This window comes from Gambusia affinis, linkage group LG21, assembly GCF_019740435.1.
Source record: "Gambusia affinis linkage group LG21, SWU_Gaff_1.0, whole genome shotgun sequence".
Taxonomy (NCBI): domain Eukaryota; kingdom Metazoa; phylum Chordata; class Actinopteri; order Cyprinodontiformes; family Poeciliidae; genus Gambusia; species Gambusia affinis.
Genome location: NC_057888.1, coordinates 23,368,628 through 23,393,706, shown reverse-complemented (window position 1 = coordinate 23,393,706; position 25,079 = coordinate 23,368,628). Strand labels below are relative to the sequence as shown.

The following is a 25,079-nucleotide window of genomic DNA, read 5'->3' as shown; positions in this document are numbered from 1 at the left end:
GTGCAGCAGCTCTGTGCTGCCTAAAGATATGCCTGTTTAAAACTCAGCAAAGTGGACAGGTGTGGCCTATTTCCAGGGCAAGAGGTGGATACACAACGTCCTAAATCATAGGCCAATTTTTCCTTTAATTATTAGATGCTCACCTACCCTCTTTTAGTCATAATCACATGCATGCTTTATTTGGGTTAATGATGCGTACTTCATCTTCTAGATACACATATCTGATATATTTTCAAAAACTCTTGCTACTGAGGACTATTTGACCCAATGTAGGCTTATACCATAGTCCGTTTTAGTTGTTTCAGAAATTTCTAATTAGTTTATTTATATGGTCTCATGAGCAACATACCACTCCACAGTAAGGTCCAACAGGAGCTGAGGAGGTATCTGGGCCATCATATAACTTCAAGAAGTTGCTTTGACAGTTTCCTGGGTCATCAATACTGAACTGGGCAAAGGTGATGGTTACCACTCGATCTCTAGGTGCCTTGATGCTCCATTCACAATGAGTATTGTTTGGGTAACTTCCTGGGTAGTTGGGGCTTGAGAATGAGCCATGGTCTCCATAAAGGATGCCACCACACCCTACAAAGAATAAGAGACAGCCACAATTTAATACTACAGGGAAAAGTTTGATCTCTATGGTTTCCAATCTGCTTCATAATGTGCAATTATAGCTAAAAATGAGAAACAAAAATGTATTTTACTGAAGAACAAAAATGTCAGCTAAAAATTGATCTATGATTGCATATTCAGTAAGGCCACTATGTTCATCATCATTTATATAGAAAATATAGAGAATATCGTGTTATGCCTGTTTCAGAACATCAGAACAGGATGACGGTCATCCTGTGAGGATGTCATATAACTTGTTGCAAATATCCAACAGTGCCAAATATCAAGTTCTATTTATGAATTAAATAGAACTGTGTAATTATCATTACAACGTTGTAATGATCAACACCAAGAATGACAAATTAAGACAGTTGGGGGTTGAAATCTTTCAGTGAACATAACAAAAAATGAGGTTCTGTAAATTGAGTCCTGACCATGTGGAGAAGATGTCCATGTGGCATCAAATCCATCTCGGGCAGTAGAGAAGTCACTCTTGAAGCGCAGGTACAGCTGGTTGGATTGTGGGAAGATGGGGCTGGGTAGCGTTTGACCACAGAACTTACCAATCAACTGTGAGTCTGCTGTACTTCCATTACGGATCTGAGTAACAACACAAAGTATTGTCATTCAATGGAAAGGATCAGACAAAAACATACACAGATGAGGTGGTCAGAGATATTGCACATTAAAGGTCAAATTAAAGCCAAAACTATTTTTAAGATGTCTACCAAAAGTGAATTGCAGGTGGTATACACCTCAATGTTACCAATCCAACTGGTTTTCATTAGAAATTAAATAGAATTTAAATCTTACTTTATTTCAAATACTATTTATGCTTCTTGAGATGCTAGTCAGCTGTAAAAAACACCTTGTGGCCATGGTTACTTGCACTGGTAAAATCCTTCCAACTGCAGTATCCAAAAGCAGAGAGAGTATTTGTTAGAGGAATGGTCAGATGGAGACCATTCACAGTAAAACATGACACTTCCTGTTCTCAGGCGGAGTGGCTTAAGTGAAGTCATCATTGGTATTCCATTGGGTATTGTAGGACACTGGATGACTATCAATCATCATCAAGTGTGAAAGTTTGGTGCCTCTGTGAGTTTTTGTGTAGGAGATATAACAGTTTGGTGTTTCATTTAAGCATGCACAAAAATCTGTTTTTTTGATAACTTTTTTTTTAGTCATGCCTTATGAATAAACTGACCAAGTTTGAATCTGATAGATCTCAATACCTAGGACGAGTTCAATCAAATGCGAAAGCTCTAAACGGCAAAAGTGGTTTGAAAATCAGAACTTCAATCCAAAATGGCAGACCACCTGTTTGATGTGCACCATGACATTAATAGAGTTTTCTGTCCAGTCATCCTATAATTAAAAAAAATGGTGAACTGAAGTGATGACAGTGCTTAGCCTTCCCGGAAAAGTTTTTTTCTATATTGAAACAAGAGGAACAAGATGGAGTCTAACCACATCCATTTATACTTAAATACAAACACAATAAACACAAATGCAATTTGAAGAAGATCACAGGTGCAAATTAAGAATGGAAAATATTTACCTCTAGGTAGTCAAAGTTACAGCTGCTTTGGCTCTCCACATCAAAGTTGTTAAAGAAGAAAGAGATAGAGCTGTTTTGTGGTGCCTTCAGAATTATGATACAATCCATGTTGTGGGGGTAGATTTCAGGCCATCCTGGGCTCTTTAGGTAGCCATATTCCTGTTCATAGAGTCGACTACAGTCTGAAAACCAACACAAACATCATAGATCAAAAATCAGAAATCAAGTTATATTACAAAACTAACTGCTCAAGATAAACTGTTGAAGAACATTTTGTTCTGAAACCCACTGGCAATTTCATAGCTGAAACTGAGGCCATTTCCTGTCAGGAAGGCATCAGATTTGAAGTACACAAGGACTGTCCTGTTGTTACTGTAAAAGTCTGGAGGATGGTCATCTGAAGCACAGAACTTATGTGACTGTCCATAGTCTCCCTGGAAACACAAAGAACATGGTTCAGCTGGAAAATGCAATAAGTAACAAGTGCAATTTAGTTATTGCTCTTGTTACTACTAGTAACTTAAACTACTAACTTAGTTTAAGTTAGTAGAAAGCCATTTTCAGAGAAAACAGCTCTAAAGGTTTCTCCCCAAATCTGCAGAGCATCTAGGAGGGGAGAGATTCTTTAACAAAGGCTTGTGAACCACCATAACTTTCAGCAGGTGTGACTTGGCTTATCTAATTAGAAATATATATTATTTCCATTTAGGTTTTACTAAAAAAAACCCTTGTGTTATTTTGTGTGGTATTTGCAGGTCCTCCTAATTTTCTTGAGGTACTCGTACTTCCTCCCACAGCCCCAAAACAGCCATGCCCCTATATATTATTTCTACTGAGCAGCAGTAACGTCAGTTACTCACTAATTTCAGTCAACACAGTTGTAAACATTATTATGTTTCAGTAACAAACCAAATTAGAGGTACTTTTCAGACATTGTCTAAAAATGTGCTGCATTTGTCTTGCGTATCAGATACTCATGTTTTGACATTTGGATACATTGAAATGTATCCCAGTGATTTTTCTTCAACTGTCCAGACAGTCAAGTGAATTATTTCAGGGCATTTCCAAAATAAGTAATGCTACATTGGATGGGAAGTAACTGCAACATACCTTCATGAGAAGGTGTGAGAGGACTAGCTGGTGTGTGGCTAACCCACCTTTATCTCACTTCAACCTTCAGATTGCCATTAAAACTATACATTGCTATAACCATATAAAGATCTTTTTTTTTTTTTATTTGACTAAAATTAATATGAAATTAACATTAGAGTCAGAGTGACAAGAATCTGGAAGAGAATCTGTGAATGAACCTAAGATTAGGGTGATAGAAAGGAGGCCTTCCAACCTCAAAGACTCATCACCAAAAATAAGTTCACAAACTAATATAGCAACCATAAAGCTCAATAATCAGAAATGTCTGATTGCTATGATTCCATTAAAGATGGTCTATGGATTATTGGATTTTTAACATGCCATTTATATTTATAAAATTTAAAGAGAAACTAATTCTGCTTTCACATTATTTTATTATCTGTTGATAGTTGAATTAAACAACTTAAAGTCTAACTCTACATGAGGTGTGAATAGTTTTGAGTTTAATATGGTCCACAGCTGCATCCATCCCTGTCTGTACTGTTTCTGAATCAGGGAACCATGTTTGTTTCCACACAGTCATTTCTGTGAGGGTCGAAGTTAAACTGAGCACTTTAAAACTAGATTTATTATCAACTTGATCATTCAGCCTTTTAAACATTGGGAGTTCTATCTGCAGCAGAACTGTACTTTTATATTTCTTTAAATAAACCAATTTTATTTTATTTTCTGTAGTCCAGCAAATTTTGACCTTGCTCTTGTTTATACTAACCAAAGGCCAATCATTAATCTCCAGGTAATTGGTTGAGCAACTTTGGCTTGGGTCCAGGACAAATGTCTGGATTGACACTTTAATGGTTTCTAGTGGTGGAGAGTCAATGATCCACCGACAGTAGGTGAAAGGAGGATAAGCGTTGGGGAAGGATGGTGAGGTCAAGGTCTGCTTTGCAGTCGTAGCATTCAGAGTCCCGCCACACAGCACTGAAGAGAGGCAGACACAGAGGGGAGTTGTAGAGTTGAACATCAACAGAATACAATGACAAGAAGAAACTATATTTTACTGGAATGATCTTTAAATGGGTTTTCTTCTCCACCAAACCAAAGACCCCAAATTAAACACTAATGTTTTTTTTTATTTGACATAATGCTGCTGGAACTAAAAAAGGTGAATTTATTTTAAGAAGTCAGAAGTAGAACAGTGGAAGAAGAGACAAGAGATGTTCTTACATGGTACTGCTCTGTAGGTCGCATTGAATCCTTGCTTCTGGACGGAGCTGTCAGAGACAAAGTGAACTGTCAAGAAGTTTCCACTTGACAAGAAGAAGGCAGGAATGGAGCTTCCACAGTATGTCCCAACTAGAGGAAAGTTCATATTATCTCCATCGTATATCTGGTGGAGGTAAAAACACATACAGAACATTATCAGAACACAAGTCCATATTTTAATACAACAAAATGAGATTTATTGGCATTCTGTCAGGTTATGATAAATCCAAAACTAGGGGGTGGAATAAGTAGGTAAAATTAACACTGACGGAATGTGTGGACTTTCATTAAACTGATGGGTGTCTTTAGGATTATGTTATCAATATGTTAATGTTTGGTCCAAGTGGGCTTGGTTTCTGCACAAAATTGTAGACAATTTAACATTTGGAAAACATTGGTAAAAACTCACTCATTGATTTGACATTCAAGATATGTTCCTTGCATGAAGCATAAAATCGTTGACCCAAATTTACAGTTCTAGACGGAAGCATGTAGTTTGTAACTAATGGTAGTAATAACAGCTCCCACTCTGACCAAACATCTTGACAGTTGGCATACTGTTCAGAGCCTTTCTGCCTATATAACACAAAAAAAATCATTACAATTTGAGTGCTCCTTTGGCTTTAGAAAAGTAATAATTGAATATGCTAAGCAAAATGGGAAGTTTTCATTTTATTTTGAAAAAAATCTCTGGAGTGCGGCAGACAGACATTCGGGCAGTTTTTTGACATAATGGTCATTTGTAAATAAGGGCAGTTTTTTGTAAAAAAAAAAAAAAAAAAGGTGGTGGGCGGGGGGGGGTTATGATTTCTTTTAGCTTTATTTATAATGTTATTCCCCAATGTTTCAACCACCCCAGATCCACCTCCTCCCCCATGCAGCACTCAGTGCCTGTCTCAGTCCTCTCCTGTTTCTCTAGGGGAGCTGTCCAAACTCATTGCAGGCATGCTCCACAAGCTCCACTTGGAGTCCTGTGGACTCCATCCCATCCTTCTTTCCTCAGATTTTATCTCAGCATTTTTCTTCTCTTAGATTTCACAGCAGCCTTTGACATCATCAAACACACCATTCCCTCTTGGTTAGGATCCTCCCTCATCATCACCAGCATTGCCCTCTCCTGGTTTCCTGTTTGTTCACATCTCACAAACAGGGAACAATTCATCAGTATCAATAACCTCATCTACTGCTGGTTCTACTACTCTTCATCTTGTACATGCTCCTCCATGTTTACATCCGCAGCCACAATTTCCAATTCCACCTGTATGCTGACAATGTCCAGCTCTCCTCAAGCTCAAACGTGACAAATCAAACATAATCAGCCCCAAATAATAATAATCAATTTTATTTATAAAGCCCTTTGTATCGCCAATTGAAATCTCAAAGGGCACATTCACACACCAATGATGGCAAGCTACTGGATTGTAGCTACAGCTGCTGTGGGGCAGGCTGCAAATTTTGCACCATCAGCCCTTCTGACCAACACCGGCAGACAAGGTGGGTGAAGCGTCTTACACATGGACACAAACTACAAAGGTGGGTGGACCGGGAATCGAACTGATGATCCACCAATTGTAGGCGAACTCCTCCGCTGTCACCACTTCCACTCCTATGATGCCATTGCATGATGGCAAGTTTGATTTTTGGTCTGCTATGGAAAAACTTTGAAATCATGTTTTGTTTTTGGTTTCCTGTGGAATAAGACTTGTATAGCGCTCTATACAGTACAGACCATTTACCATTTTTAACATTGAAATATCAGGAATAACTCTTTACCTTGACATAGTCATAGCGACAAGTAGAGGAGCTCTCAAGGTCAAAGGAGCTGAAGGAGAGATTGACGGCTTTGTTGACAGGCATCTCAATGGTCCAAACACAGTTCATCCTGGGCTCATAACGTCCATCCAGGTTTGGGTCTGGTGAGCCCAACATGCCCATAGGCATGGAGATGTAGCCCCCACATCCTTGTGCTGGACCTGCAGAAATTTACAACTAAAACAATGATATGGCACTGACTCTCATTGGCAGTGTCCAAAAACAACATTGTGCACTGATATAGAAATAAAGAAAGAAAAAAGAAAGAAAGATAGAAAGATAGAAGGATTCATCCATCCATCCGAACGTAGAACAGAATTTAAGATTCTCATTCTCACCTTAGTAATCAAACGCCATCATACCTCAGACCACATGCCGTGTTCCTAACAGAGCACTTTGCTCTCAGACTGCAGATTTACTGCAAGTTAGTGGTACCATCCTAACTGAGTTGGGGTGTCAGTATCATGTTGTGAGGCTGTTTAGCTGTAAAAGCTACTAGTACACGTCATGAAACAGGTGGCATGACAAGGAAGAAAACATTACGTAAAAGTATTGAAGCAACATTTGAAGACATCAACCAGGAAGAAAAAGCTTGGGCACAGGTTGGTATTCCAAATGGACAATGCAAAAAGCCAAAGTGGTCACAGAGTGGTTTAAGAACAACAAAGTCTATGTTTAGCTGTGGCCATCACAAAGTTCTAATTTCAATTCTATTGGGAATTTGTGGGTAGATCTGAAAAGGTGTATGAATGAGGTGGGCTACAAACCAGATAGACTTCAACTAGTTCTATCAAGAGGAAAGGGCCAGAACTCCAGCCAATTATTGTGAGAAACTTGTGGTAGGAAACTGAGAAGGTTTGATCCAAGTCATACTAAAAGGCAATGTTAACAAATATCATATGAAAAATGAGTTTCTCTCTGTGATAATCCAACTACAACTTTGTTATATTCCAGCGCACCATTGGCTACAATAATTGGTTGTTCTTGTCATTGTGCTTTTGATTCTGCCTTTAACCCATTTATTTTATATAAACACATCTACACCATCATGCATAATCCAAATGTTAACTTACCAAGTGTTTGACTGTAGGTGGCTCTCCAGCCAACACCACTAACTGTGGCATCTGTACTGAAGATGATGAACAAATTGTTTGTAGAGGAGCGCATGTCAGGTGGGACCACTGTTCCACAGAACCTTCCCATCAATGGAGCAAAGCTGTCAGGCCCGTCATACACGGCCACGTAGTCATAGCGACATGAAGAAGAAGCTTCTAAGTTGAAAGTATTGAATCTACAAAGACAAAAGACATGAAACATGAGTAAATGTGGTTTAAAGTGACATTATACTGGCTTTAAACGGCCAGTTTTATGTTTCAAGTAAATTATTATTTAACTTCTATTTTATTACACATATTCTTACTTGAGATCCACCACTGTGTCTGCTTGGACGGTGATGTGGTAGGTACAGTTTATGTTGTGGTGGTAGTTGGTAATGGAGAGGGCCGGACTGCTCACTGTACCTGAGGTGCTATTGAAGAAACCCCCACATGCTAAAGACACAGACACAAGTACACACATAGAATCAAACATCAAATGTTTACTATATTTACTTGTACTTTTATGAATATCAAAAACAATCCCACATCATCTGTTTTTTCTTGTACATTCTGCTCTTTCTTCTCAAACCCCCAGTTTGTATTGAACCAGGTTCTGCTGGAGATTTTTTCCTCTCCACTGTTTCTACATGCATGCTTGAGAAGGGATTGCTGAAAAGCCAAAAACATCGCAAGAAATTGTCACTAAGTTCTCGTCCAGGAGGAGCGAATGCTGCAAGTCTTGCAGCTTTCTGTTGGGTCTCCTTAGAGAGAAAGTTTTTAATCCACTTTGAATAATTAATTCAGCTGTAATGTTTGAGAACTAGTATGAGTTGGAATATATATATGATTGCATTTTTTTTGTAAAGTGACTTGAGAAGACATTTGTTGTAAGTTGATACATTGAACTGAATTGGATATATGGCGAAGGTTAAAGCATCAGTGTTTTAATCAGAATCTAAAAGTCTACCTCGAAACAAGGATGATTTTTTTAATCAGCAAAATCTTTTAAAAACATTAATACAGCGTGTCATCTATGAAGGAAACAAATGCAGGGTTCTGTTGAAGCCCCTGTAGATGACTCCCTTTGTGAAAATTCATATTTCACAAAAATACAAGGATATACATCTCCAGACAAATTATGTCTTTCATACAGTCCATCTATTCTGAAATGACTTACTTCCTGTTGTGTTCTCACTAGGAACAAAGCTGAAAATGGCTGTTGGTAGCAAAAGATAATCAAGGAGAAAGAAAATTGCCATTGTTCCTTGTTTAGAAGCTACCAGGTTGGGTTAGGAGAAGCCTGGTAGCTTGATACCAAGCTGAGGTGAAGCTGTGAGGTATCCAGGGGCCTCATGTACAAAGTAAAACAAATAAATCAAAAGTTTGATGCCATATTTACACAAAAGTCAGCATTTATAAAAAAAGGTACATGGCATGAAAGTTTGCAGTAAATACAGTATCACAGTATTTTGTAACATGGTGTCTTTACTCTAAGCAGTGTTTCCCCCAGTGTAATATAGCCCTGGCAGACCGCCATGCTTTACGAGCCCCACCGCCAGGCTCAGCCTTTCTTTTGAATGTTTTTAGGAAAATAGTACTAGGTAAAAAGACCACTATTTTTTAAATGTAATTTTGATTTATTTATTTATTATACTGCACCTCTTAAAGGGAAAGTCCCTACACATACACACCCACATAAATCCCTAACAACACATTTATTTATTTTTAAGCTGTACTGCAAGCGCAGGGCCGGCCCAAGGCTCCGTAGGGCCCTAAGTGAAATTTGGTTTTAGGGTCCTTTAGTTCTGCTAACAGTTCTGATGATTTTAACTGTAATAAAGCTATGATTGCATTTTTAATGTATTTGTATTCAGAAAATAATTGACTGCAAATATGTAATGTAGGTTGTTGATGTGTTAGAAATGCAGATGTTAGTTCACTGGTGGGGGCAGGATGTGTCTGTGAATCTGTGAACCAAGACAAAAAAGGAACGAAGAAGGAGCCAGTGTTGATCACTGGGCCTTTAGGAAGCAGATGGCAAAGCATAAATTAAGAAAAAGGAACTCAGACAGCTGAGCGAAAAGGAGTGTGCAGGCGATGGCTTGGAAGGTGACCTTTGAAAAGTCTTGGGTTAGGAGCAGAGCCTAAAATTCCATCAGGCAGACCTGATGGCCAACTCAAGGTAAAGATGAAAACTAGTCTGCCAAGTCATCACCTGAGTCAGGAGGAATCAGAGAACCCCTCTGAGGATTCCTGCCTGCTGGACCTCAATCATCACCACATCAACTGCCTGTATGGACTAGAGTTCAGTTACCATTCGCTGTCCCTCAAAGTCTTCTATTTAGCACTATCAGCTTCAGAGCTAGGGAGAGTTATTTAGACAGAAGTGAATACATATTATACGCATTTGATTCAATATCATCACCTGATTTCTGCTGCTGGATCAAGTTATAACTGACCCCTACAAAAAATGCCTTACTAATAAATATCAAGCATAAAGAAAAATCTAAAGATGGTGGGGACATTGGACTTTCTGAGTCATGATTATTTATGTGTTCTTCAACAGCACCCTTGGGACTCACATGAGTCACCAAGACTATTCTGGTTCAGAAACAAGTGGGACAACACTTGCAACAAAGAGGGAGAGCGGCCGTTGACAGGTGTGCTCTGTTAAACTAAGATGTTTGCAAGTTTAAATAAAAAGTGAAATGTGACAGCACTAAAGTTCTAATATCTTTTTAGAACAGGGATCTCCAAGTTCAGCCACCAAGAGACGGTGCACTCCAGGTTTTAGATGCATCCTTGCTCTGACACAGCTGATCTGGTAGTTGAATAACCTCCTCATCATGCCATCAACTTTAAAGGTGTGGTGATTGATTTGATTCCAGGTTTACTGGAGTAGGGAGTAACCTAAAATCAGGACAATAGTTATTGAAAACTAGTGTATAGAATGCTGCTCTAAACTGTGTTACACCTGGTCTGATCTAAAATGTAAAGCTTTGCAGGTTTGAAAGTTAAAAATGGGAAAATTCTCTAAGTCAACATTAATTATCCTTATTGTCAGATCAAAGTTTAAAAAATATCATTAGCTTTCAGCACACAGTTATAGGTTTAATGTTAAATAACTAATGGTCTCAAAATTGAGATGTGAAATCTAGCACCCATCAATGTGTTGGGGTTCTGGTACCCCAACACATTGACAGAACAGATGTTGCCATTGTGCTGAGCTCAATAAAAGTCCTGACCTGAATGGAAACTTTTATCCTACATATCACATCTCAACATATCAGAAGTAGGTAAAGTGTCCAAAAATTGATCTGAAATAAGAGTAAAAGGTAAACTTATGAAACTAATACCCACTGTAGGCACAGTATCTGTATGTTGTATTTACTTACGTATGGCACTGTATTCTGCCATGAAGCCACGGCTGGTAATCAGAGAGTCAGAGTAGAAGTGAAGTAACATAGGACCAAAAGTGGAAAAAGGCCCTGGAATGTTGGTACCACATAAAGTAGCCATTGCAGTGCTACTAGAAACTGGGCTGTAGATCTTGAGACCATCATACATACAGGTGGAGTGCGCTAAACAAAAAATAAAATAAACTTTTGGTACAACATCCAACAAGGAAAGAATTGTTTGTCATCAAGGCTATTTATTTCTGTTCCCATGTAGCAGAGTGTGAACACATACCCTCTATCTGGAAGACCTGAAAACTGAGAACAATGACTGTCTGCTGGCCAGCATCTATAGTGTAGTTGCAGTTAGCTCGGTCTGGGTAGTCAGCTGGGAAATTTGGAGAAACCACTCGACCCTTGGAAGCACGGAAACTTGCACCACACCCTCATGAGCAAAAGACATCAAACTTTAGATCATTTTGTTGGAATTTCTGTCTTTTTAAAAACAGTAAAGAGCTTGAGACGTTCATGTTTTGCACTGCTTTTGTGATGAAAAAGTTTATGATATGACTGATAACGCTGGTGCAAATATCAGAATTAATAGACAGGATATTGTTTGCAGAACTATATTGCTTACATAGATCCTTTTTTAATATGGCTTTTGCTCACCTACTAAGAGTGCTATCTGTCAACTGTAGAGGAGAACTGCTACCATGTTGGCAGATGTTACAATAATACAAATAGGTTGAGATGAATACACTTGAGATTCTTACGGGTGCTGAAGGACATGGAGAAACCTACACCAGCGGCAGCAGTGGCTTGGAATCGACTTGTGACAAGGTTATATGGCGCAATAACAGGTTCTGGTGCCAAAGAACCACAGCCTGTCACAAGCAGATCCTCAGAATTCTGGGTACTGCCTGACCAAACCTACGGAGAAACAAACAATCTAGTCAAAGTCTCTATAAATCTTGTCCTCTTTTGTCTGGTTCATGTCTTACTTTACCCTGAAATAATAGTTGATTTGAAAAAGTGTCAATTCCTGATTGTACCTTGATATAGCTGGTCTGGCAGCTGCCAGTGCTGTCTGGGATCTCAAAGTGATCACCAAAGCTCATCTCCAGATGGTTTCCCTCATGGGCAATGATCTGCCAAAAACACTCTGTATTTGCTGGGAAGTTCTGGGGGTAATTTGGTGACTTAATTGTTCCTGTATCAGCATGGATCACTCCTCCACAGCCTAGTGGAATATAAAAATATTACTATACACACAATTTTGAAAAGCATCACATAAAAGCACAAAATAAAGAGTCTTAAAACTCGTAGATAAGACAACATGTGCAAACATTATAAAAAGAGCTTGTATATTAGTAGAAAGGATATATTATGTAAAATAATTTATATGCCAACTGTTTAAAAGCTGAATAATTATAGGCCTCTCTTGTTCTGACAAACTAATTTGTATAAGACACAAACACAATGCGCCTGGCATAGTGTTTGTGGGTTATCTCTCTCAATATATCCCTCAAACACTAAGCCAGATATTTATTTACCTAACATAAACTTACCAGAAGAGTCGGCAGACCAGGAGGCAAAAAATCCACCTTTTGATATAGTGTGGTCCGCCAGGAAAACTACAGCCAGTTTGTTGGAGCCTGATTGGATAGTTCCAGGAGTGGTGGTTCCACAATATTGGCCAATAATTGGAGATCCAGGGGATCCTCCATTAAAAATTGTGACAGAATCCCAGCTGCATGTGGCGTGTGACTCTAGGTTGAAGTAGCTGAAGCTCAACTATAGGAAGATGGGAGAAAGACAACGAAGTACAGAAGGCTACAGAACACCTAAAGCTTCCTCTATTAACCTCACAAATCATATACAGAAAAAAGCAAAGCAATTGTTTACTTATACTGTTCTTTTATTCTGGGGATGGTCTGCACATTTTACACCAAAACACTTCTTCACCTTGAACAGAGATGAATGGACGTTCAAACGTTTGTTCAAACATTTGTTTGAACAAATGTCAGAACTTTCTGATATCTGGAATCTGGACCCAGTGATGAACCAGACCTATACTATAACCTTAAAATACATCCACAGATGTGCCTCCACTTAATTTGGATTGAATTAATCAGAATATTAATAACCATGATTTCATTTTATTATTTAATTATTTCTTGATACATATGAATCATTTGTTGTCAAACAGGGTTGGCTTGTCATACTATGAAGAGGGTTTCTTTTATGGCCAAAGGTTGTGAAGCCACCTTGTTCACAATAAAATATATTTGAAGATCTTTTGCTTCACCTATTTTTTTTTACTCTGGCACTATAAGAATTCTTTATGCAAAATAATTTGAATGTTAGTGTTCCAATATGTCCCAGATTTGACAGTATCTGTGTCTCCATGCAACCAATTTTCTACGAATTTGCTGTCAACCTCTTTACAGTCCTGGGAGACCCGAGGTTCAGTTTGAACAGAGAGACAACCAACTACTGCTCTTTTTTTAAAGGACTTCTAGGCTCCATTGATCTTTATTTCACAGTAGTATGACAGTAAAGTGGGTTATGAGAGAGGGGAGAAGACATGGTGGAAAGGTCAACAGGCCGGGACTCGAACCCTTGACAGCCGCATCGAGGACTGGCCTCTGTTTATGGGTTGCATGCTAAACCCACTGTTCCACCGCCACACCACAGATATCAACTGCTACTCTTGAGTAGCAGTTGTCTTAGCTAGCAAAATGTCTTAGCTAGCTAAGACATTTTTTGCTAGTACTATACTGCTTCTAAACAACTTTAATTGAAATTGGCTAGCTCTCCTTTTTGTTCCATCATGGCAACTGAATGTAAGGACTCACAGTGATAGTGTGGCCAATGGGAGCTTCCAGTAGCCAAGCACAGCGACTCGGGCTGGGGTACATGTTGGGGTAATTAGGGCTGGATAACACCCCACCATCACCTGTTTGCCAGCCTCCACATTCTGCAGAAACATTAACTCTAAGGTCAAGAGTTGACGCATCATGGTTTAAAATGCTCAGGTCATGTTAAAAAACAAACAACTTGTTATGTAAAATGACTTAAACCATCACTGTCTTACCAGAGAATGAGTATTTGGCCTTGAAGCCCAAATCCCCCTGTGAAGAATCCGTCTGGAAATGAACCCACAGGTCTGGTGTGAACACCACAATTGGGATCTGGGGTGGCGTTTGTCCACAAAATCTCCCTAACAGCTCCCCATCCCAGTCACCTTGAGAAGGGATGGACCACAAGACAAACAAAAAAAAAACAATAGAAAATAAGAACTCTAAAAATTAAATTGGAAATGTCCCTCTCCATTCATTTTCTGTAGAATTTGTGCAATGAGGCAACAGTCACTTATCCTCCTCCAGCCAAGCATAAGCAGCCAGAGGACCCCACGTGTGCACATGTATGTGTACCCCGTGTCTATGTGCATCTGTGTGCACAAGTGGGTTAACAACACAAGAAAGTTGAAAAATGTACATTTTTGTTGCTCTTTGCTATCATTTATTGCTGTCCTCCGTGTGTTAAGCCCATAACAAGCTGCAGTGAACGAGGTAACCCCCAAAAGGAGAGATATTTTTAAGTCAAAATAAGTAGGTTCATTAATCTGCATTATGTGATATTAATGCATTAAAACGTGCAGAGTAATTACTTGTGTTAATGAGTTAACGTTGACAGCCCTGTCATAAAGTGGTGTTGAGGAAGCGGTGAGGGAGACGCAGCAGGCCCAGAATGAGATGAGTATATATTTAATAATGCAATGCAGCCAAAACACTGTCCAAAACAGTCCAGGAAGCCGGGCAGCACGGCCGAGCGGACACCAGGGCTCGACGCCGGTAGCAACCGGACTGTGTCCAGTCCACAGGAAATGACGGACTGGGCACATGGACTAGAACGACAAGATGTAGGAAGACGTGACGTGACGTGACAAAGACGTAGGACCCGACAAGGACACAGAGACACAGGTGACACTAAATACACAGAGGGTAATCAGGGAACGAGACACACCTGGGAACTAATCAAGGGCAGACAGGACAACACAGAGACTCAGACACACAGGAAACTCAAAATAAACACACAGGAAAACACAGAACATGACAAGCCCTAATTAGAACGAAACATTAAAAAGAAATAAAAATCTCTTATTTGCTTGGATCTATTTATATGGGAGCCTGTTTGATCTTAACAGTTTGAATGTGAAGCCATTCATGTGGCTGTGGGTAAAGTCTACCAAGCAACAACCTATTTAGTGACAGATGTTACCCATGAATGAAGGAAATAAAGACAAAAGGGCAGTTAAATGGGTTTATTAAGATTGCATGTCTTTCATTAAATAGGCATTGCAGTTTACCATAAAAAAACTAAACGTTCTGGTAGAACCCTACAGTCATTTTGGGAGGACTTACCCAGGCGGAACTGAAGGTAGTCTAGTTCACAAGTCTGATGGTTTTCCAGGTGCAAGTCTTCAATGAGAACCACAATTGAAGAGTTGATGTGAATGGGATTCTGAATCAACCACTCACAGTTCAGGTTGTTACTGTAATTGGACACCTGGAAACCAGGTGATGTGAAGTTGCCTCCAGCTGGGTCATTCAGAATTCCTCCACACTCTGATGAAACATGAACATATAAAGACAGGCAAAGTCATCCTTCACATTTCAAAGAAAACACCCAATTTCTAGTGACTTTAGAGTCACTATTTCCTTTCAACCTTACTGAACCAACATACCAATACAAATTTGTAATTTGTTCACATGTATTCTCCTGGATCTGTTTCTGACCTGAGCAAAACTGATAATAATGTTGAAGGCTTTATGGGGGGGAACAGTACTCACTGTACCCAGACTGCAGAGCTTGGTTTACCAAACCTCATGTATAGCTCTAAAACATGCAGATCTGCTTTCTCTGGAGATCTCCAGCTCTATATTATTAACTAACTCCAAGTGACTATTTCTACTATATTCCTGCAGAAAACCAATCAAGACATGAAAACACCTATTAATGTGTTTTTCTGTGGAACATAGCGCCAAATTATTTGTGGAAAATTTGCCTACTTTAGGAATTTTTGTAATGTTTATCAACATTTTTCAAAGGAAAATACAACTCGGGAAGTTGAAGTAAATTCAATAGTTTTCCATTTCTGAAGAAATGGCATATGCATAGGCATAGGAAAGATAGAGGCATTGCAGCTTCAGCAAGACACTTGATCTGCCTTGACTACTAGTGATCAGAGGGTCACCAGAGGTCACAATAAGAACCAATGCATGGTAGCTTCGCTCTGTCAGACTGCCCAGGGCAGCTGTTGCTTCTCTCCAGTAGTTTCCCACCATCACCGTGTGAATGTAGTGTGAAGTGGTTTGGGGTTCCCTGGCCTTCATACAAGTACAGGCCATTTGCCATATGCTATTTATTGGCTGGCATTTGTAAAGCAGTCAATGAGGAATTTGTGCCATTTACATTCCTTGCCTTTGATTGACTGTATCCTGAAGAACAGAGATAAGGAAAACTGCAGATATTATCTTCTGCAGTAGTGCTGAGAAGGTTGACACTCTGTATTGGTGAATATTAATGTATACTTGGTCTTTGAACAATTAAAAAATGCATTTAGAAGTGTGTCTCAAGTATTCATGGATTTTAGCTATTCATGAGAGACTCTAGTCCCTAACTCCCCTAAACACCAGGGGTCCACTGTGTTGTGTTTTGGAAAATAACTCACCCGCAGGCACATCAGAGGAGTAAGTAGCCATAAAGCCACCACTGGAAACGGAAGCATCTGTGCGGAATACAATAGCCATGGTGTTGCCAGAAGAGTGCACCTGAGTGCCTGGTGAGACTGTCCCACAGAATCGATGGAGGTGAGGAGCATCAGCAGCCAACCCATTAAATATCTGTAAGAGATAGGACTCTGATAAAAAGACATTTGTTTTCTTGTACTTGAGTGAAATGAAAATTTTTGCTGTACAAACCAGAACAAATGGAGTAAACGTTGGACACCAATTTTGTCTGATTAGAAGGTCTTCAGTTATTGTAATTTTTAGGTGTGGACTAAGTCTTTAGCACAGGAAATAATTAGAGAGAATGAAGCTTTCCTGTTGAATCAATAGCTGAGTACAAAAGGCAAAGCACTCGATTTATGTTACCTTCACCTACAATGATGAGATATGAACCATAACTGAAAAAGAAAATTCAGTACCAGTAGTATTTTCTTCATTGTATGTCCAGCACTTGTGGTGAGGAATTCTATCCCTACAGGTTGTTCAGTTCTAATTTTGGATAGTTTCAGTCAGTAAAGTCAATGTTTTGACAAATTACTCCATTAGATCAATTGAGGTCATGTGATTATGGGCCAGTAGCCTGTAAACGTGGTGCAGATGAGAGGTGTGGCCTGTCCTCTAATTATTTGATCAATGTGCAAAATTCTTAGAAATTTAGCACTGAAATACAAAGTTGTGGTCAATATACTCAACATGTGTGATTCTGCTGATTACTTAGATCAGACCAATATAGGATGATTATGTGGTACCACTGTGTCCAGTTAATACGTTTATCTTTTATCTAACCCCCTTAGAGCTTCTATGGGTTTATGACTAATCCACAAAATCAATCAGGTGTTTAATATGGGTAGGTCCACTTAAATCTCCTTTCCATGTGGGGCTGTGTAATTTTATTGATTCTACGATATTTATCGATATGTTAAATCCTACTTTGAGTTTTATGTCAAACACACAAGAATTAAATGACAGCTATCACATGACATTTTTACCTCGTTGCGCATGGACATTAAAAATTACATGTAATCAAACAACCAATTACAATTAATTAAATAATGAAATTAAATAGATTAATTACATTATCTAATAGAAAATAAGACAAAAAAGGATCCTTTCATGCAGGGCTTCCCGCAGTGTATTATAAGCGTGTGGCTCTGTCTTCCCAGTAAAGTTTATGTCTGTGTTCCCGGTTCGTTAACCATTAATGGTTAAAGAACCAGCGCTAACCTCATCATTGAGGAGCTTTCGCACTCACCTTGTTGTCACACAACACGCTGGTTTTATATAGTCAGCCAGAGTTACGGCGCCTGGTGGCGCGGCGATCTGAAAAACTCGTCCCTTAAAGTTGAGCAACCAAAACAGTTTCTGTGACACTTATTAAAAACTCAACTGACACAAAATGGAAGAGCTACTGAAGCCACACTAGCAGCATTTTGTTGCACATCTCTGCGCAGTGCAGCGAATTTAAATCACCATGCAGGGCCGGTCTAAGGCTGTATGGGGCCTTGAGCAGAATCTGACTTACGGGCCCCTCTTGCTGGTGAAAACCTCACCACCTCGAACAGCTTCTGTGTGGAGCTGCTGACTTAATTTGGATTAAACAGAAGTGCAAATTGATATTCATTTTAATTGTCTTGTTTGATTTGTTGTTTTTAAGACTAGTTTGGGTAAAAAATAGCTTTCCGTTGGTGATGTTTTCCTGTAACATACAATTAGCCAGTAATATTTTTACATTTTCTGTCAACTTAACATCTTTTCATACAGGGGTGGGCAATTTCAGGTCTGGAGGGTCGGTCTCCTGCAACTTTTAGATGCATCTCTACTTCAACACACCTGAGTCAAATAATGAGGTCATTAGCAGGACTCAGGAGAACCCGACTGCACTGACGAGGGGATTCAGCTGTTGGATTCAAGTGTGTTGGACCAGGGAGACGTTGCAGGACACCGGCCCTCCAGGACCAGGATTGCTCACCCCTGTTTTAATACAAAAACACGATGGATCCAAGTCTATGGAACAGTCACAAAATATCACCAAAATCACTCTGTCCCTATAAAATGCCTCATGAGTCTCTCACACACAAAAAAATACAAATCTCATCCCCATTCATTCATTCAGCCTAGTGTCAGTTCACACACACGCATTTTCGACCTATCATTCAGAATAATATGTCTGTATGCTTTGTGAGTATGTGTTATATTTTAGTAGTGTATATGTGCAATTTTAGTCTTGTGTGTGCAAGAGACAAAAAATCCATGTACGTGCAATATTTTATTAGTTTTTATGTGCAATCTTAGTCTTTTATGGGTGCGTGTGAGAAAAAAAAGTGTGATATTTTAATAGTGAATATGAGCAATTTTAGTATTTTGTGTAAGCATGTGAGAGAAAAATTTTATGTGTGTGACATTTGAATAGTACATCGGTGCAATTTTAATATTTTGTGTATGTCTAGGAGTCTTTAGTTGTGTGAGAAAAACAAAACGTTGTTTTTGTCCTAAACGGCCCCTCATAGCTGCGCACTACCAGTAGTAACGTTTCCCAGATGTAGCTTCGCTTCTGCTCCACCCGCAGTGAACTCTAACACCAAATGTCTGATAAAGTTGCAGCATGTAACATAAGCAAAAAAAAACAACAAAATTTTTTTTTGATATGTATTAAAACTTTTGCTATGTCCTAACATAAGACAAATAATCCCTGACAAAAACATCAATCTCCTCTACCTCCTCCACGTGTTCTGCAGAATTATTCAGCTGAATTTACAATAGCTAGTCTCTTTCCTTGAGATTAATCAAGAATTAAAAATGTGAAAACTTACAGTACAGAAAACAGGAAAGATCCCAATGAGGGGAAAGGAACTCACATCAACATAGTCAAACACACAGGAAGTGCCAGAACCCTCCAGGCGCAGGTCATTAATGATGAGTGTAACCCTGCGGTTTGGTGTGACCACCAATTCCCAGCGACACACTCTGCTGTGAGGATATAAATTTGGGTAATTGGGTGAGGTGATGGTACCAGATGGAGCGTTCAACTCTCCCCCACACACTAGAAAAAAGGAAAAACAAATGGATATCTATTGTGAGATCAAATACTCCAACAACATTTATTTTGATTGTCAGAACTCAAATCTTTTTTCTTTATTTAATATTAGTTACTACATGTACAGTCCATTTTCCTAGACATACCAATCACTTAAAACAAGTCACACTTGCAAATGTGCACGCATTCATACAGTGGTACACTAATCTATTGGCAACTAGAGTTAATATATTTAGAAATGGCTCTCAGATTAAGCATTGTGCAGGATTACTAAACAGACTGAAGTTTTAGAGCTCTTTTCCAGTCCGGGCGTTCACTGCCTTCTTTTCCACTCAAAGTGCTTAATGCTAAAGCCACATTCATCCACTCATACTCACATTTATAGTCTGATCAGTAGGTACATTGGGGTTAAAGCTGCAGTATGTAACTGTTACAAAAACAATTTTTTTCCATATTTCTTAAAGCTGACACCATATTGTGACAGTATGGTATTCAGCTGTAAAACAGCTGAAACACGGACTTCCTTTAAATCGCAACTAAAAACTCACCTGTTTAGGATTGTATTTGAAATGTAATCAATTCCAAAATTTTTGATGGAACCTGACTTAATGTTGTGTTTTGATAGTTGATTCTATGTTGCATTGTGTTTCTGTGTTTGATTTGATGTAAAGCACTTTGAAATGCCTTGCTGCTGAAATGTGCTATACTAATAAAATTTGATTGATTGATTGATTGACATATAATTGTGAAAAAAATCTCTTCCTCCACCTCCTCCCAGTGTTACAATTAGGACTGCAAAAATGTACCACTCTGAGTCACAAACAATTAATCAGAGCAAGGAGGAGGGTCTTAGCACTGTCAATCCACCTCCTGTATGATCCTCAGTGTGTTAATGGTGGAAAAACCATTAACACACTGAAAGCTGTTTACCCAACGTCATTGGTGGCCATGCTAAGTCACTTTAGTATTTGTGACAGGCTACTTAATATTAAGCAAGCTGTTGCTTAGCAAAGAACAAGCAGGAGGGAGAGAGCATGAGAGTGATTGAGAGCATTTCCACTACTCCTTCTGAGTGAGTGGTGTATTTCTGCCGTTATATTATGCAGTCATAAAGTCACATACTGCAGCTTTATTTACCCTTGCCCACGTCTACCTCAACATGTGGCAGAAGGAGGTGGAAATGGAACATACTACCTTCCAATTGCAAGACAAACTACTCGCTGAACCACAGTTGGGACAAACAGGCATGGCTTTGGTACAGCTGGTAATAACCAGGTTTTTCAGTGTACTGAACATTTCTGGTTATAAACCATGTATATTCATCTATAAAAACAAATCTGCTTGAATGTTGCTCAGGTATAAGCAGTTATCTAACATACTCACATACTCACAGAGATGCAATGTTAGGAGTTGCATCTCTAAGGAGATGCAACTCCTAACATTTATTAGCAACATATCAATTCATAATAGTAAAATAGCCCTAGCATATAGAAACATCCGTCCTTGGATCCATCCATCCATTCATGCTTATCTGGAATCGGGTCGCAAGGGTAGCAGCCAACGTAGGGAGGCCCAGACGTTCCTCTCCCCAGCCACTTGGGCGAGCTCCTCCGGGCGTTCCCAGGCCAACCAAGAACCATAGTCCCTTCATTGTGCCCTGGGTCTCCCTCTGGGTCTCCTCCTGGTGGAATGTGCCCAGAACACTTCACCAGGGAGGTGTTGAGGAGGCATTCTAACTAAATGCCTGAGCTACCTCAACCAGCTCCTCTCAACATGGATAAGCAGCAGCTCTACTCTGAGTCCCTCTTGAATGACTGAGCTTCTCACCCTATCTCTAAGGGAGAGCCCAGACACCCTACAGAGAAAACTCTTGTTCTTTCAGTCATGACCGAAAGCTCATGACCATAAATGAGGGTAGGAATGTTGATCGACAGGTAAATCAAGAGCTTACTTTTTGACTCAGCTCTCTCTCTTCACCATGACAGAGAGGTACATCACTGGCTTCACTGCAGAGACTGCAATAGTCTGCCTGTCAAATCTTCCACTCCATTTTTCCCTAATTTTCCACACTTGGGGCAGGACATCTTCTCCAACCCGGAGATGACACTCTACCCTTTTTTTAAGAAGGGTAGAGGCTCAAGACCATGACGCTGGATTTGGAGGCACTGATTCTCATCCAGTCCGCTTCACACTCAGCTGTGAACCAGCCCAGCGAAATCTGTAGATCATGACCTGATGAAGTCAGTAGGACCACATCATCTGCAAAAAGCAGAGAACCGATCCCAATGCCACCAAAACGATCCCCTCAACACTTTGGCTGCACCCATAAAAGCAATAAACAGAATCGGTGACAAAGGCGAGCAATGGCAGAGTCCAACTCTCACCAGAAACGAGCCTGACTTACTTCTGGCAATGCGGCCCAGACTCATACAGGGACCTAACAGCCCGCATCAAAGTGGACAGCTTTGCTCCTCTCTTCAAGTCATGTGTCCACAGATCTGATGAGACACCAGCAAGGGCAATCATTGAACAATGGCCTAGGGCTTCCTTGTGCCAAGAGCATGTTTGAACTCTGTGTTCCTCATGGACAATCCATGACGAGCCCAGAAGTTCAACAACTCAACACTGTTTGAGTTCAGATCAGGGAGTGCATTCCTCCCAACCACATCCCTCCAAGTCTCACTTTCATTGCCCACATGAGCTTTGATGTCACCCAGCAGAACAAGGGAGTCTGCATGAGGGACTATCTCCAGTACTCCCTGGAGTACTGGCTGGGTAATCTGAACTGCTGTTTAGCGCATATGCATAATAACAGTCAGAAGCTGTCCCCCCCACTCGTAGACGGCGGGAGCGTATCCTCTCGTTCACTGGTGCGAACCCCAACATACATGCACCAAGACTGGGGGCAACAAGTATGCCCAGTCCTGCCCGGCGCCTCTCACTATGGGCAACTCCAGACTGAAAGAGTGTCCAACCCCTCTAATGGAGACTGGTTCCAGAACCAGAACCATGCGTTGATGTGAGACCGACTATTTCTAACTGGAACCTTGCAACCTTACACATTAGCTCAGGCTTTTTCCATACCAGAAAGGTGACATTTCCACTATTCATTTTCATTGGAACTCACTTCCTGTTAATTAAAGTTTGTAGCCAGTTTCAGTTTGTTCAAAAAACAAACCCTGGATATATCAAAAACAGAACTGTACTCATATTTAATATTTTTTTATTGTCATGTTTTGATATTTTATTGCTTTATCTGTATGATTTTGAATATGTAGTAAATATTATGTTGTACTACTTAAAATGACTACTTTAAATAGTACATATATAGTACAGTATTTTCACTTTAATAGTTTTTTAGATGTACTGTTTAAAAAGCCCATCTAGGGACAAGTGCTGCGAATTAGCTTACGCCATAAACACCATGATGCAAGCATGAGACTGCTGTTTTTTTTCAGTTCATCTACGTTACCGTGCGTCTACCCCATTAAATAAAATTAAGATCAAAAAAGAATAAAGTGGTCCTACCTTCAACACTGGCTTCAAAGAACAGGCTGAATCCAGCTGCATTTCCAATGTTGTCACTTACAAATTTGACATAAGCAAAACTGTCTGATGTATCAACTGAAGCTGGAATATTGTTTCCACAATGTTGCCCCAGCAGACGTCCTGTGGAAATTATAAACTTGAATCTAAAGAATTCATACTATTTACATGAGTTCCAAATAGAATTAGATTTTTGTCCTCACCTGAAGCATTGTATTCTCTTATCTCCACATAGTCAGCAGCACATCCTGGACTTTCCTGAAGGCTCAGGTTCTTGTAGCTCAAGGTAAGGTAGTGTCCTGTGGGCCCTTCTAGGTACCATTCACAGTTGGAGTTTTCAGGATAATTAGAGCCAGGGAAGCCTGGACTATGAATTTCCCCTGTCTGACCAATGTAGGTGCCTCCACATGATGCTGGATTTAGAGATGGGAAATGCAAAACGAAAGTGAGCTCTGAAGTGTTGCTTAATTTTGTATAAAAATAATTATATCTTCTTTAGATCAATGCATATCTGATATGAATTTAAAAATAATGGACATTTTCTGTCCTATCATCCCAACCTTGATCTAGTATCCCTTACATGATAAAGACAAGTTTGTAAGTAGTCTAAAATAGCTAGCCACCTGTCCACCACTTACAACCTACAATCAGCTGCTCAGAATCTGATAGGCCTACCTTGGTTGATACTGAAAAGCTGTGGATATTCCTATGTAATTCTTATAATAGAGCCTAAATATAAAAACAAAAGGGATTTGAAGCACATGTCTTTACATATTCATCAGCCATATCTATATAATATAATCCCTTTGAGTGTCATTTAATGCTGAAATTGCATTTCATTGGGCAGGAAATGGGCCTTAATCACTTTTTGGTAGAAAAAACATATTTTTGCCATTTTTGAGGCCATTTGGGGCAGTTTTTTAATATGACACATTGAATTTAACTACATCTGTAAGATATTATCCCTTTGAGTGAAACAAAGTCATAATTTGTCTAAAAGATCTAAACGACAGAGGAAGTTATTCAAAAGCACTCGATGAGACACTCAGTCAGGCTGCATGTGCTCCTGCAGAGCTGCTCTCTCCTTTGCAGGAGCCTCATCTCACCCCATCAGTTTTGTCAGACCATCATTGTTTGGCACACCTGGTTTGTTTCTGCTGTTGGAACCTGCAGCAGCCTTACTGGCAGTTCTCACAAGGCAAGTGTCAGTTTGGAGAGGGATACGAATGTTTTTTAAAATTACTATATTGTAATATAGAAAATGTTAGGGGAAATACTAATATGAAAAGGCAGCGAGAAACAGGAGTAAAATACGGTAGTTTCCAAACTAAGAGAGAAACTTGACCCACCTAGTTTGGTTCTCACTTCAGTAAAACGTGCTCTGTCAGACTTTAAATTTTATAAATAATAAAAGATAATAATAAAAACACAAGATATTGTCCATACTGCAAGAGTTTCATGGTATTGAAATAAAGTGAAACACTTAAAAAATATATATAATTAAGTCTACAATTGACATGCGTGCTATGAAGATGGATGTTTGACAGAGATAGACAATGAAGTGAGAGAGTTCTGTAAAATGAACATGATTCATATATTGGGCATGAATTCTGCCAACATTGTAAAAGTCCTTTGCAAAGAATTTTTACATATTTTTTTACATGGTGTACTCGAAAACAATATATAATAAAATGAATAAAAAAACTAATAAAAATTAGTTAAAATATATATTGCATATAATCTAAGAAAAAGTCTTGACTATACTTATATATACACGAGTTAGGGGAAATGTACACACACATATATAGCTCATGTCACATGACCTAATGGATGATAAAAGGTAACTATACTTTTTTTTTCTCTCAC

The 25,079-nt window shown here is 39.3% G+C and overlaps 1 protein-coding gene across 1 annotated transcript in view; it reads right to left on the bottom strand.

Annotated features, from left to right (window-relative positions):
- cubn (cubilin (intrinsic factor-cobalamin receptor)) overlaps nt 1-25,079 on the bottom strand; it is an 87,648-nt gene that overhangs the window by 1,953 nt on the left and 60,616 nt on the right. Inside the window, exons 46-66 of the mRNA XM_044105254.1 lie at nt 23,417-23,626; nt 23,196-23,336; nt 19,489-19,673; nt 16,576-16,747; nt 15,266-15,469; nt 13,936-14,085; nt 13,697-13,818; nt 12,407-12,632; nt 11,891-12,078; nt 11,612-11,768; nt 11,134-11,283; nt 10,839-11,024; nt 7,767-7,896; nt 7,420-7,637; nt 6,308-6,507; nt 4,496-4,658; nt 4,041-4,249; nt 2,466-2,610; nt 2,177-2,358; nt 1,050-1,215; nt 350-585 (exon numbers count right to left, since the gene is read on the bottom strand). Coding sequence (XP_043961189.1) covers nt 350-585; nt 1,050-1,215; nt 2,177-2,358; nt 2,466-2,610; nt 4,041-4,249; nt 4,496-4,658; nt 6,308-6,507; nt 7,420-7,637; nt 7,767-7,896; nt 10,839-11,024; nt 11,134-11,283; nt 11,612-11,768; nt 11,891-12,078; nt 12,407-12,632; nt 13,697-13,818; nt 13,936-14,085; nt 15,266-15,469; nt 16,576-16,747; nt 19,489-19,673; nt 23,196-23,336; nt 23,417-23,626 — 3,740 coding nt within the window. The remainder of the gene's footprint in view (nt 1-349; nt 586-1,049; nt 1,216-2,176; nt 2,359-2,465; nt 2,611-4,040; nt 4,250-4,495; nt 4,659-6,307; nt 6,508-7,419; nt 7,638-7,766; nt 7,897-10,838; nt 11,025-11,133; nt 11,284-11,611; nt 11,769-11,890; nt 12,079-12,406; nt 12,633-13,696; nt 13,819-13,935; nt 14,086-15,265; nt 15,470-16,575; nt 16,748-19,488; nt 19,674-23,195; nt 23,337-23,416; nt 23,627-25,079) is intronic.